The 14955-nt window shown below is 38.6% G+C and overlaps 1 protein-coding gene across 1 annotated transcript in view; it reads right to left on the bottom strand.

The window, feature by feature from the left end:
- Positions 1 to 14955, bottom strand: part of DOP1A (DOP1 leucine zipper like protein A) — a 2183138-nt gene that overhangs the window by 1990370 nt on the left and 177813 nt on the right. Inside the window, exon 2 of the mRNA XM_044073353.1 lies at positions 6181 to 6371. Coding sequence (XP_043929288.1) covers positions 6181 to 6318 — 138 coding nt within the window. The 5' untranslated portion in view covers positions 6319 to 6371. The remainder of the gene's footprint in view (positions 1 to 6180; positions 6372 to 14955) is intronic.

Genomic DNA, 14955 nt, shown 5'->3' with positions numbered 1-14955 from the left:
AAACCCAGAATTAATGGACATGCTCCACCTCAAAAAATCCAAGTCGCTTAGAGCTACACGCTCCAGGGACCTAAACCTCAGCACAAAAATAAATAGGACATGCTGGAGGGACAAATTCATTTCCCAAAGGCTCCCCTCACTCTGTAATAGAATCCCAGTTCATGTTAGACATAGCCCCTCGCTGACCCTCTTCAAGCGAAATTTGGACGGGTGGATGGGAAATCGCAAATTCACCCCTGGGATCTCTCCTGTGTCCCTGCTAGACAGAGGCACAGTAAACTAATCTTAAAAGGGTACCTTCTGTGACCTACTTTACAGAGGCACAGTAGGCTAATCTAATAGGGAGGTGGAAGCCAAATACACTATGGCTAGGCTTATAAATGCCCTAGGGCAGATAGCCTAGTATCTACCTATGAACTTATGAACCTATGAACAAGATCCTATACCAACCAACTAAAATACCAATACTCTCTAACCTCATTTCACCATACAATAACCTGAAACATCTACGTTCTTCTAACAAACTACTGATTAATATACCCAAACACAAAAACTCTGCAGGTGACTCCCTCTTTTCCAGCTCTATTGGAAAAATGTGGAACAAACTCCCCTCTGATATCTCATCTTTATCCTCTCTCCCACTTTTTAAAAAGCAACTGAAAATGCATCTTAATAAACACTGGCTTTGTTCCTGCACCAACCCTGATTAACTTTCCTTCTTCCTCTCTCTTTTCTTCTTACATGATTCTTTCTTTCTCTTCTCCCTATATCCTGATAGCTCTCCCTCTTCATAACATCTATGTAGATATATGTTATCACATATACACTGTATGACTTTCGTAATAAAAAAAAAAAAAAAAACATTTTTTGTTTTTACTACATCATATGATTACATTTTTGGTTTTTGCTCCTATCATATTTGTGTATTATGTGTATTAACTAGCTCTGTTTATAAATTTTAATCTTGTATTGCCTATTCTCTGTTTAACTTGTAATGACTGTTGGAGCTTTTCACCCCGGGCCTCTACTGAAAATGGACATATATCCAGCTAGACTAGCCCGGTCAACAAATGTAAACTAAATAAATAAATAGTATTTTGTTAATTAATTTATTTTTGCATGTGTCTAAACTGAAGGGATGCATGCATTCTGTTGAGGATGCAAGTTTGAGTAGGGAAGAGTTTATCTGGTAAACTAATATGGAAAGGCAGGATTGTCTGCTTGTGGGAGCCTGGTAAATTCAAGATGTCTTGACAAGATAATTTAGCATTTTTGAAGGGAATAAGGTCAGGAAATTGTTGAATTTACAGTGTTGGCAGGCTACAACACTGACCTGTTTCCAAAATGTTTTAGGTTGGATATTCAGCTAACTATTGGAATCTCACAAAGAGGGGCCGGGCCGTGTTGTTTTAATTTTTTTGGCTAAATTCCAGAGCAGAATAAATCTGCCAAGGTCCATAAGTAATTTAGATAGTTTCCAGTGGAACTATGGTTCACCTCATAGATTTAGGAGTGCTTTGAGTTGTTGGGTAACTCAGCTGTTAAGTTTGTTGTTTTAGTTGCCCACTGACAACTATGCAGTACTTATCTTGCACACAGTGTTAAAAGTCTAGTTGTTTCTAGATTGGAGCTATATAGAACTAAAAACCAATCCAAGACTTGTAGCACATTTTCAAAGTAAGAATGTCACTCTGAGAACTATGCAGAAAATCATCTCACTAGGGAGTAGTGTAAAATCTGTGTTTTTAATAGTGAAAATGATGGGTCACTGATCATGTGTGGGGTTTAGAACCTCAAGGGTGAAATGGAGTGGGGTATATTGATTACCGGAAGGTCGAAAAGGATGAAAGTGGTCAGCTTGTGTCTACTTGGATGTCTTCTCTGTTGAAATAAAGCTTTTCATAAATCAAAAAGAAATCATTTGGCAAAAGCTACAGAATTACTTTTAACTTCTACAAACCGTTCTCAATTGAGTGATGGGCATGGCTTTTGTGTATTGTCTGTGAATTAAGTTTTTCTTGAGTTGTGTTCGTTGGCCCAAAAGTATATTTGTGGTTGGGATTCTTAGTGCCACTCAGCAGATGGATAGTGCATTCCATTCTTTTATTTGCAGTCAGTTCCCATAAGGGTTATAAAAATGGAGGTGGTAACATTATTGTGGTTACTATTGGTGGTATGGGATTTGCTAGCTTAGTTTGAACAGATTGTTGATACATTGAACTATGTAGCTTGTTAAGTGCAGAGACGTTGATGTTGTGGTTTTCTAGTGGTCTGCAAATCAGTACTGCACAGCTGTATAGAAAATGCTAAATTAAAAGATTAGATTGTTAATTGGGTGCATGCGGCACTAAGGAGAGATGTACAATTAAGTGGGAGCGGCTGTACAATGTAGTGGGGTGTGAAAATATAAATGCAAGAAGGGGCATAGCAGTATTGGCAGTAGTCATACATTCTGTGCATGGGCAGAACTGACAACTTGGTGCCACATAATTAAAATAAAGAAAAAGTAAAAAAAATAGCCATGTAGTACAGTTTAAAGACAGAGTGAAGTACTAAGCAATTAAAGAACTCTTCAGCCAAGAAACAGTTACCAAACACACACCCTACTTGAAAAAGTTGTATGTAATCTGCAGAAGTGTACCAAGGGTGGGATGTACGGGGCAACTGCCCCAAGCACAAGGTGTAATGGGAAATTATTAGCAGTACCAGTTTTTTTAATCTTTAACTTAATAGAAGAGCCTTTTTTTCTCCTCAGATTATTGATGAGTGCTAGATCAGGGAACTGCAGCAGGTGCGTGCTAGATCAACTAGCCAGCTATGGCTCTGGTAATCAACAGATGTCCCACAACCAAACCTGTAATGGCAGTTGGGAGACAGGAAACACATCAGATGCTGCTGTACACTGCAGGGTATTCACTGTTGTAAAGGAACCCCAAAACCTAAACAGAGTGTATTATGCCTGCTAAATCCTACAACAAATGAGGCATGCAAACAAATATATAAAATAATGGAGAAGCAGCTAATACTAGTCCCCAGCAGATGAAACAATAGCCCTGTAATGTATTTTCTCCTTTTCCCTCATTTCTCCCAACACGTCAAAGGTAGACTACATGCCTAGTAGGAGTGGGGGGGAGGTGCACAGGCTGAGAGAGTTAAAAAAAAAAAAACAAAAAGAACAGGAAGAATGTTTAACACAAAAGCAAAAAAAATATATAAAAGCATAACTACAGATTAATAATCATTCCGTGTAAGCACACAAAAAGGCAAGTTAGACAGAATTATTTCCACATAAATAGCAGAGCAACACATTAAATGACACAGCAAGTGGTCGTAACCCAATATACATAAAAAGTAACTGGATTTAATTGCATAATGGTAAAGCACAAACACAGCCAAGAGAATGCAATATACCTCTGTGCCTATCTTAAAGTGGCATATAACAGATCAGCAAGTACGCAAACAACATGTGTAAATTAAATCATGCAGCCGTGCTTCATTGTACTGACTCCAAAACTATTACAGTCACTTTCTCCCGATTTAACTGATCACAGCAACTACTCATGTCAAGAAAGACTTTTGAATGCTCTCTTGGGATCCCAGCTTGTGCAAGAGATCGCTCACCCAAGACAGAGATTCCTGACATTTTTTAAAAAGGCTCTCTAAAGCTAAGCAAGTTGTCTAAATATAGAACAATGTGGATGCTCTGTAGTGCAATGAGCTATAACTGGAGCTAGACACTTTGTGAACACTCTTCGTGCAGTGGATAGCCTAAAGTTGAAGGCAGAGAACTGATAATGTGATCCAGACACACAAAACCTTAAGAAGCACCTGAAGTCTGGATAAATAGGAATGTGGTAAGTATCTTTTAAGTCTAGTGTTACCAGGAAACTTGAAAGAGGAAGAAGAGGTAACAGGTTGTGACATGACATCATTCTGAATTCAGGCATGATCACAAATAGGTTTAGGAAAAAAAGATCCAGAACCAACTTCCAAGCATTTTTTTTTCTTTGAAACTAGGAACATCTCCAAATAAAACCCCTTCCCCACTTAAGGAGGAACAGGTTCTCTCACTCCTTGGGACAGCATGTGAGGAAGAACAAGTGTAAACAGATCAGTCTGATCTGCAGGACGAGAAAGGACCCGCTGGAAAGGAGGAATTTCCTCCCACTGCCACCTGTAACCCTGATGAATGACTTTCAGAACTCATTTGTCTGAAAAAAATTTGTTGCCACATAGAAAAAAAAAAAAGAAAGAGATTCAGACTTTCCAGAAGAGAAAGAGGGCCAAGGTGGAAGGGGATCACAAGATCTTTTCTCCACAAAAACAGTTTATCAGTTAGATAACACTAGTTTTAAAATGACAAAAACAATGACTGCTCTGTTTAAAAGTATTACAGTCACCAGACACTCTATTAAAAGACAACACTCCTAGCTTTAAAATAACTTCCCTGAAGAGGAAAGTAATAGAACATCAGTAAAAAAATAAGAAAATTGAAGGGTTTTTTTCCCCTAAAAGGGAACTTATTTGCCTAGCTAAGGAAAGCACAAGTCGATCGTTGATCCTCAGAAGCCTCACAGAAGCGTACACTTTGGCAGCAGTAAACTTTGAAGAGCTTTGCACCCAGACTTGTCTTTTAGTCAGCTCAGCTCAAGCTGCTTGACAGTCTGGGCACATGTAAGGTGCCATGAAGTTTTGGAAGCTGGACATCTGTTACATCCTTTGTAGGATATAACCCATACAGCTAAGGCTACTGCAACAGTAATCAATATGAAGAATATCTTAACAGTACTTGGAGTAAACGAGTAAACAAAAAAGGGAATTGGTAAACAAAAGAATGGTTTGGGATAACTACTTCAATCACTACAGGAACATGTTCACCTAAACAAGCTGCAACAGATTCCAGATTCTGCAGCCTCAAACTAAAAGAAGTAATTGGATTCCTGCTGCTTGAAACTCGGGTTGTACTTCATTCCAGACAAAGAATGAGTTACATCCATGCTGACTAGTGTTGCATGAGGCCAATGTTTTTTCTTTTTTTCAGTTAAGCAGTCAGATTCACTTCTGCAAGACAAAACGAAATGTGTGTAACATGGAAAGTAAAAAAAGAAAAAAAAAGCCAGTTGTCAGTCAGTACAACTGTAGCACTACCCCTCATAATATCAGAATCCCAAATTCTTGAACAAGCTTAGGCAATCTAAGCACAAAGGCAAGAAAAAGCTTTAAGTATCCTAGTGTCACACCACCTCACATGAGAAAGCAGACTTCTTCTCTTGGCTCCCTGCTACCCAAGTGACAGTGCAGTACACTGGCAGCCAGCAGCAATACAAAGAGGATCCTGCCAATTTCTTGGCACAGAGGAATAGAGCCCTGACAATGACCTAGACAAAGTTATTAGTCCAGAAGCTGGAGAAACCAAATAAGGATGTACTACAGGCTCTTCTGTTCCTAGTAGACAGGGAAGCAGCATTCCCCTATGCAAGGTTCCCATTTATCACAGGTAGAGATCAAAGATGTGTTAGGAGCTACCTGCTTATGGGGGCTGGACAATGCTGCCAGAAAAAATTATGTCACCAGCATGATAGAATGACAGCCCCAGAATACACCCTCTGCATGCCCACCCCCCTATACTGCTTAGCAAGGTATGAATGTAGAATGCAGGGTTTAAAATAGAAAAAAAAAACATACCGATGGCTGTTTAAGTGACTGCAATACTTATATGACCTTTTATTCTGCAAAGGAACAAAAGAGCAGATTCACTGTGATAGGTCAGATGGTTGACAGATAAAGGGAAAGAAAATGAATAAAAAAGACAGAATGGATGCCAGTAACTGCCTTTTTTTGCTCAGACATACATAAATAGCCACATATTGTTGCTGGCAATATGCCAGCCAAGAAAGAATCTGACAAATTTGTGATATTAACCACCATATGACCCAAATATGGCTGCTCTGATAATAAATGCATTGCTCAGACACATTACGTAGCAGAAACAACCGAAGCAGCTCTCAATACCCTCAATGGAGGAAGCCGTTAGAGAATTATGAATTCAAAACTAAATTCTGGAAGCCAAAGTGATGAAACTGGGTCACCCAGCAGATGATAAATGCCATGAAACATGCTATACAGCATTGCAAAGGCAGAAAACAAATATAAGCCTCAGTAGATTTGTTTTACATATACCTTGTTCAGCTTTCCAAGAGCAGATATCAAGTCAGCCCATTCGCTGGAATATTCAAAGCTTTTCAGCGCTTTGTCTACTGCTGCAACATAGTTCCTATACTTGGAGTCATTCAGTAACTCAACTTCCTCTGGGTTCATTCTCCCTCGGCGTGCAGCTAATCTTTAGCTTCCAGCTCAAGTAAAATCATTACCTAAATAAAAAAGAAATGGTGAGTCAAAAGACAACTAAAAATGAATTAAATGATTAGATGAAAGCATGAATTCACTAAGGAATAAACCTGTGAACTTATAAGACAATATACATGCATGCTGGTTCAGTTGATAGAATGTTATAACAAACTCTTCAAAACCCTTAATCAATGCAATCATGTGGTAAACAAGAGTTATTTCACATGAACCTGCTAACACTGCAGTTTATATTATGAAAAACCTGAACTAAGTGTTGGAGAGAAAGCAATGGCCTCATCGTGCACAGCGATAAAGCCCTGATCACGACTCAGATAAATCGGGTTCAATAAGTGGCTGAGGTGAAGAAACAGATGGCAAAGGGAAGATGGAAGTCAGCAGAACTCTCTCTTCCTGGGAGGAGGGTATCCCAACCCACTGCAAGTCTGACTCCTACTGAAAGCTCGAGACCCAGCTAACAGAAATTGGGTCAAGACACGTACTCCCACTAAACTGTGCAGTGCAAAGCAGACAAATTAGGGCAAATGTATAGAAGAAGACACAAAAGGTTGGCATTGTGGGAGTTCATGGATCTAAGGCTGACATGGAACTCAGAACACAGACCAAGAAAAAATCATCCAATCTATTGCCATCTGGATGTTTGTCTGGACCAAGGCACCTCCTTCAGACACTCCCATCCCTAAAATGGTCTGCACAGAGAAGGATGGTCTGCTAGCACCTCTCTGGTGGAAACCAAGAATCCCCCACAAATGGTCAGTGCAAGGGGAAAGAATGGATGACAGTAAATGGAAGTTGCTGGTTGCCAGGAAATTATGAGTGGAGACCATGAAAAAATTTTTGCAAAGCACAAGTCTGCTACTGACAGCAAGGAAACCTTTACTGCAGCCACTCCACTCAACTCAAACTTTCCAAAGTTTATTTTTTTAAATAAAATGCTTACCTGCTAGTTTCTTTTGATCTGAATTCTGGCTTCAAATTGTCACCAGCAGAATATACTTCCCAGATTAAAACACGCGCGCACGCACACACACACACACACACACACACACACACACACACACACACACACACACACACACACCTACGTATCAAACTCCTCTCCCTCAGTAATATTTTGCATATTTCTTGTGCAGTGTTAAATAAAATTAAGAAAACTCCATGGCATCTCTTACCAGTGAGACATTTTATGGAGAACGGTACAGCACAATAGCTTTTGAGGAAATAAATCTGCAAGTACAGTATAACTTTCTTTCAACCAAATTATAGATGTATGTGAATGAAGTTTAAAATGAAAGTGATAATCTGCAGTTACAATTAAGGTTGCGATCTTCAGCTACACCAATATTTCTTTGCTATATGTCATTACTGGTAGCAAATCTGTCTGCTTTACATTTATACAGAAGTTCATAATCACATCACACTTGAACTGCTTCTTTTTTGATTCAGCTCTATTATTCAATAAATCCTTACAATCATGAGATACAACTATTTCTAAACTGCTGTTATGTGCGAGTTCAGTAAACTAGCAAGACATTGGGGAGTACTGAGATGGAAGAGTTACTTTACATGTTTGTCAACCATGGCATAGAGCTCACGCATTTTATTATTAAATTGAACAACACTGAAATTAGCAAACATCTGCAGAAATTTAACACACTTAGTGCTGAGATAGTTGATTTATTGTTTTAAGTAAAGGTTTCTAAATATGAACTTATTTCTGGTGAAACTTAACTGCATGCAAATTCTAATCTGCTTAGAAAAAAAAAGTTTGAGGCAGACGAAAATGACTATTCTCATCATACAACTTGCCCCATAGCCAAAGCTCATCAAATTAACCCAAGAGGTACACCACACTCAGAAAATGAAAACGGGGAAACATCTATAGATTTGAAACCAACAGGAAGAGAATGTAAAAGGATGGTTTAATGATTAAGCCCCACCTAATCCATCAGATCAAATGGGGGGGGGGCAATTAAATTTACAGAGAGGAATATCCACCCCTTAGACAGTCTAAAAGGATTTGTAATAGGAACAGATGGCAAGTTTTTTTTTTCCAAAAGCCCACACCACAAAGTGGGTAAGGAACAAAGAGAGGGGCCATTTTTCGAGAAAGAAAACCAGAAAAATTATTAGAGGTTGATTATGTTGATTCCTCGGACGCGTCTCGAGATGATTGTCACAGTTGAAGTGAAACCCAGACTCCATGTGCAAACTGGGAAAAGGGGTTGAGAATGGATGGATGGATTATGTTTATTCCTCGGTCATAGTTATTACAGCCTTTGAACTTACCAAGAAAATTAACTTCTAGGTCATGTTCAAAGAATAAGAGGTGAGAGGGAGTATTGTTTTTCTGGTAATATACTAAAGAGGAACAATACTTTTAACCCTCCACTACATCCAACCATTGCTTTGCTTGAGACAGCTTGTACCAATGAACTTTATGGTGTTTTAAATTACCACAAAAAAATCTTTTTAATTTGTTCCAACAACAATTTCAACTGATGAAGGAACTTGGGGCAAACAATACACTGAGAATAATGAAACCTGACAAAAGGGGAGAGGTGTGGTGTTGATTGATAAAATGGATTATAATGGTGAACAGTTACATAACACAGAAAAATATGTAGTAGTATCCAGGAATGAAATCACTACAGCACACAGGAGAATTCAGTTATTCTTAAAGGATGCACTATTACAGGGTGCAATGTCTGAAGACTTGCATATTTTTTTAGTAAATGACCACCCATTTGTCCCTAAGGGTTTTGTGATACTGAAGGTTCATAAAACATTTATGAACCCTCTTACAGATTTATATTGGCAGCACACAACAGTTCTATCTACCTTTTAGGAGTATTGACAGGCTTCTTAAAAATGTACTACACCCTATAGAACATCTATTAAAAGATAGTTTCTCTACAGTGGTTGTAGTTGACTTGTTCTCATCCATACCACACAAGGAAAGATTGGAGTTATTTCATGGCACTATTAGAGAACAGACTACTTTAAATAGCACATTAGTTAAGTTTGTCATGGAAGTGATGGAAACAATCCTACAAAATAACTTTATAGCATTTGAGAGTGAATAGATCAAGCAGGTTGAAGGTGTGGCTATGGGGGCGAGTTGTCCCCCTATTTATGCCAACTTTGTAATGCTTTCTTGGGAAAGTAAACACATACTTAAGACTAAGATCACTGGGACATTTACCTGTGTTATGTGGATGATATAGTCAACCTATGGAAAGATAAGGGACAGGAGAGATGAATTTATTATGTATAATAACATTTTCCCCTATTTCAAGTTCACACATCCACACACACACACACACACACACACACACACACACACACACACACACACACACACACACACACACACACACACACGCTCAGATGACAGTGTTGATTATTTAGACATTACCCTTTATAAAGATGGTACTAAAGATTGTTCTGCCTCAAAATGTCTTGGAAAGACAACATTTTCTAACAGTTACCTAGATTTTTACAGTTGCCATCCTAGTTATACCAAAAAATATCTTTAAGGGCAGTTAGTCTGAGCAGCTAGAATGTATTTCAACAGCCTTAATTTTAAAACAGAAATGAGTAAATTGGCTCAAATGTTTCAAGATAGGGGTTATCTGCAAGCTCTGTTATTTAGAATTAGTGAAGAAGTGCTCCAAGGGTGAGGTAACAAGATTTAAACCCCTTTTGGGTAATGAAATAGGGGTACCTCATTCCACTGCTGTAACCACTGAGAGTGATGGCAGGTTTTACAAGAACAGTATGGTTGCCCCTTTTTTTTGGGGGGGGGGGGCGGGTCTTCCAAGGACATAAGAGATGTTTTATTCAAGAACTGGGCAATTTTTAAGAGCAATCTAGAGATTACAGATATTTTAGGGGTAGCACCTCATTTTGTTTATAAAACTGGGAAAAAAACTTGAACTACCTGTTTGAAAATCCAAAATCCCTCAGTAACATCAGAAATAGGGAAACTATGCATCTTGGTACTTGTAGATAAATTTTGTTATGGAAGGGAAGAGTTGTTACTGTAGAAAATCTACCACTAGACAAGTTACCTTAGGGAAGGTAACTGTGCTACTAAAGGTTTGATATACATTGCTACCTGTCAAGGCTATAAGTTTTTTTACATTGGCAACACAGAAAGACAGTGAAGGAAAATGATTTATGAACATCTTAAGGCTATTTCCAGAAGTAACTTGAACAATGCCTATTTTAAACATACCCCAACTTGTCCTAGATACACTGAAAGCAGGTTTCGTATCACTGACATTATTCAAAGGGATGCCAGGGGTAGTTAGTGGGAAACTAAAATAGAAAGCAGAGAACATCTCTGGCAACAAACTAAATGCTACAGTCACACCTGACCTTAATGACAATGCTACGACGACGCCTGTTTTAAAACTTAAAGCATTGGATAGAGTGTTTAGGTAGAAAGTTGCCAGGTCTTCTGGAACACTAGCTAATTCCTATTTTGTTTTTTTATTTTAGTTTTTGTTTATTGAACATTATCCTGCTTTGGGATAAATGGGTTTCCTTTTAGCACAGTGACTGAGGCTAGCACTGTTTTTAGAAAACACTTCATGATTTTGAAAGGTGGATTTTAACTTTTCACTATTAGTATTTACTGTTTTTTAATACGCCATGTTTTGCTCTAGTTTTATAGTGTGTACATGAATAAATATGTATTCAAGCAGTCTTTTTATTTAACTGATTACAGTCACACAACCTCAACTGTATTTAACGTGGGTTTTGTTAATAATTTTGACAGTTTACTTCAGTTTTGTTTGTTGTGCTTTTGCTGTGGAATTATAAAACTCTCATCATTATTACATACTTAGAATTTCAGTTTCAGAAAGAAAAAAAACCCTCAACTTCTTCTCCAAACTACTATAGTTTTTAAAACTCTTTGCTGAGTGCACAAGAGCCTTTTTTTCTGGCATTTAACATTACTATTAAAACAATTTGTACATTGATGGAAATTGTGCTTAAATTCCTTCAAATAGGAAAAATGTATAAAAAGATTACAGGAGCTGCAATAGGGGCAAGGTAGCCCCTGCTTTGCCCAACATGGTAATGTGCTCATGGGACACCAATGGCTTCTTTTTTATTTTGGGATGAAGAATTGTTTCTACAATTTTTTAAAGATATTAACAACAGTATTGCTTTGCTTCTGTTTACTTTGAGTGATACTGGGGAATAAGATACACTTTTTTGAATTCAATTTTGAAATTATTATATATACACTGTTATATGTACACATATATTTGTGTATGTATATGTGTATATATATATATATATATATATATATATATATATATATATATATATATATATATATATAGGATCCGGACACATGCTCAACTAGCATATGTCCGAATCACAAAACATCGAACACACATACACAGAAGTGCTTAACATCGACAAGCGCTTCTATGTATGTGTGCCTGTTTCGTAGATCAGCCTACAGGAAGGGTAAGGGAAAATTCCCTTTTCCCCACTGTAGTGAGATCTCAGAGTGAGAATAATAAAGTGAGGGGGTGCAGGGGGGGGGGGGGCAAAGCCCCCCTGCAGAAATGTAGATTTTTTTTTTAACTACATATACGCGGAAGCGCTTTTCGATGTTAAGCGCTTTCATGTATGTGTATATATATATATATATATATATATAAAAAAAATATATATATATATATATATATATATATATATACACACACACACTCTCGCACACACACTACACACTCTCGCACACGCACGCACGCGCCATATTTCTTCGTAAATAAGTCCTATCCAGAGAATAAGGCCTAGCATGGTTTTCCAGGGTGGTCATGATATAAGCCCTATCCCAAAAATAAGCCCCAGTTAAGATAATAAACTACACACGACGAACGTGTTGAATTATAAAATAATATTATTGACACCTGTTGACTGAGGTTATCGTACTCTGCTCACCATTTTTGGACCATTCAGACACCCAACTTTCTCTTTACAAAAAGTCATAAGATTCTTTCCCTGGGAGTCCTCCACAACTCTTACTGTAACCCTAATCATCACTCACACTTGACGGTTGAGATCCTTGGCCCATAAACACTGGCAGTTGTACTTTGATTGATCAAAGTACAGACAACGCACGTAAAATGCTTGCACTTGATAACGAACTGCTGTGGTTGTGTCTTCTTAACCATCGCCATTTTGTTTTGCCACTCTGGTCTCGTAAGTCTTCAATTAACCCCCCCCAAACAAGATGAGTGCAAAAGGAAAAAGCTATTCCATCGAGTACAGGAAAGGAATCATGGAGGACTCCTAATCTGATGGCTTTCTGCAAAGAGAAGACGTTAGATCTCCAAATGGTCTGAAAATGGCATGCAGATTACAATAACTTCAGTCAACAGGCTGATGAGGGAAATGCTAAGAAGTGCAAGTGTGGATCAGGTCGGCAACCATTACTTCCTGAGCTGGAAGACATCATCTGTGAATGGACTGCTAACAGGAGCGCAAAGGCTTTAGTAGAGTGCAGGGCTGATATTCAAGCATTTGCCCTTGCAATGGCACCACAGTTAGAAATATCCCCAGAAAAATTCAAAGCATCACAACATTGGCTGGATGGCTTCCTTCAGTGACATGAACTGTCTCTAAGAATATCAACAACACTGTTCAAGCTGGAAGATACTGAAGTTATTAAATGTGCATTTGTGTTCAAGTCCTTTGTTGATGGCATCGACTTTTCTAAATACCAACTCTCCAACGTGATTGCTATGGATGAAACTGCAGTGTTTGTGGGCCAAGGATTTTAACAATTGATCAGAAGGGTGACTCATCAATCTACATTCCCTCCACTGGTTACGAGAGTGCACGTGTTACCTATATTTTGGCAATTAGTCTAGATGGAAAGAAAACCCCACCTCTAATCATTAGTAAGGGTAAGAAAGATACGACTGAACGTGTTTCAGGAATTTATATTCTTGAAACCGAAAAAGCCTGGTGCACACAAGTAGTTATAAGGAAGTGGGTTGATGTAATGCTGCCACTTGTTTTGCAAAGTGGCGAAAGAGGTCTGCTGGTCTAGGATTCAGCCAGCACTCACTGCGCTAAAGACATGAAGAAATTCCTTGCACAGAGAACAGATCAAATAATGATTCCTGCAGGAATGACTGCATATCACCAGACTCTTGATATTGCAATAAACAAGCCACTCAAGGACCATTTGCGCATGGAAATCAATAACTACATTGAAAATAGAATGGAGAGAAATCAGCATGGAAACTTTCCATAGTCTGCAAGAGGTTGAGACGAGTAAAAATTCATGGGATAAAATCACTGACAGCTGTGTTTCCAATGCACTAAGAGCAGGCTACTTGGACAAGCAGTGCTCATTTAAGGAGAGCTCTCCTGCTAGGCATGACAGATTGGGGCCAATGGTTCTACAGGAAATGGAGTCGCAAGGAATTCAGGCTGAAATTCGGGGGTTGGAGACTTATGACAATGTTCTAGAAAAAGATGACATGACTGTATTTGAATAACTCTTCCATTATTGGGGCAGCAGAACGGATTGCTTCTGCTTTCAGTTTTATTCCCCTACTCCAACACACATGTATTGAGATTTTTCTGCACGTTCTGTTAAGCATGAAATATTGCACTATGAAAGCCAATGTGTAGATATTCTGAAGTTGAAATGTTTGTTGCACTGTTTATGTAGAATTCTCACACAACTGTTAACGCATTACTCAGAACTGTTGCCCAATAACAGAAAAGTACCAAATAAATGTCAATTTGTGTACATGAATAAATGTAGATTGTTGTGGGGGGGGGGGGGTAAATAAGGCATCCCCTGATAATAAGCCCTACTGCATATTTCGGTAGGGGAAAGAGTATAAGACCTGGTTTTATTTTTGGGGAAGTACGTTATATATCTCACACACACACACACACACACACACACACACACACACACACACACACACACACACACACACACCTATAAACACACGCGCGCACACACCTATAAATACACGCACACACACACCTTAAACACGCACACACACACACACACACCTTAAACACGCACACACACACACACACCTATAAATACACACACACACATCTATAAATACACACACATCTATACAGACACACACATATCTATACACACACACCTATATATACACACAAACACACACACACCTATACACGCACGCACATACACACACCTGTACACCTATACACACACACCCCTCTACAACTACACACACACACACACACACACACCTTTCTATACACACACACCTTTCTATACACACACACCTTTCTATACACACACACACACACACACACACACACACACCTTTCTATACACACACACACACCTTTCTATACACACATGCACACCACTATATTCACGCACACACATATACACACACTCACACCTATACACATGCACACACATCTATATATAAAAACACACACAATCTATACACACACATCTACATACACACACACATACACACACCTACACACACACAGACACAGACACCCCTACACACAGCTATATACATACACATACACCCCTATACACAC

This window comes from Protopterus annectens, chromosome 1.part1, assembly GCF_019279795.1.
Source record: "Protopterus annectens isolate FY-2018-M chromosome 1.part1, PAN1.0, whole genome shotgun sequence".
Classification (NCBI taxonomy): Eukaryota; Metazoa; Chordata; order Ceratodontiformes; family Protopteridae; genus Protopterus; species Protopterus annectens.
This window is presented reverse-complemented; position numbering and strand designations above follow the sequence as displayed.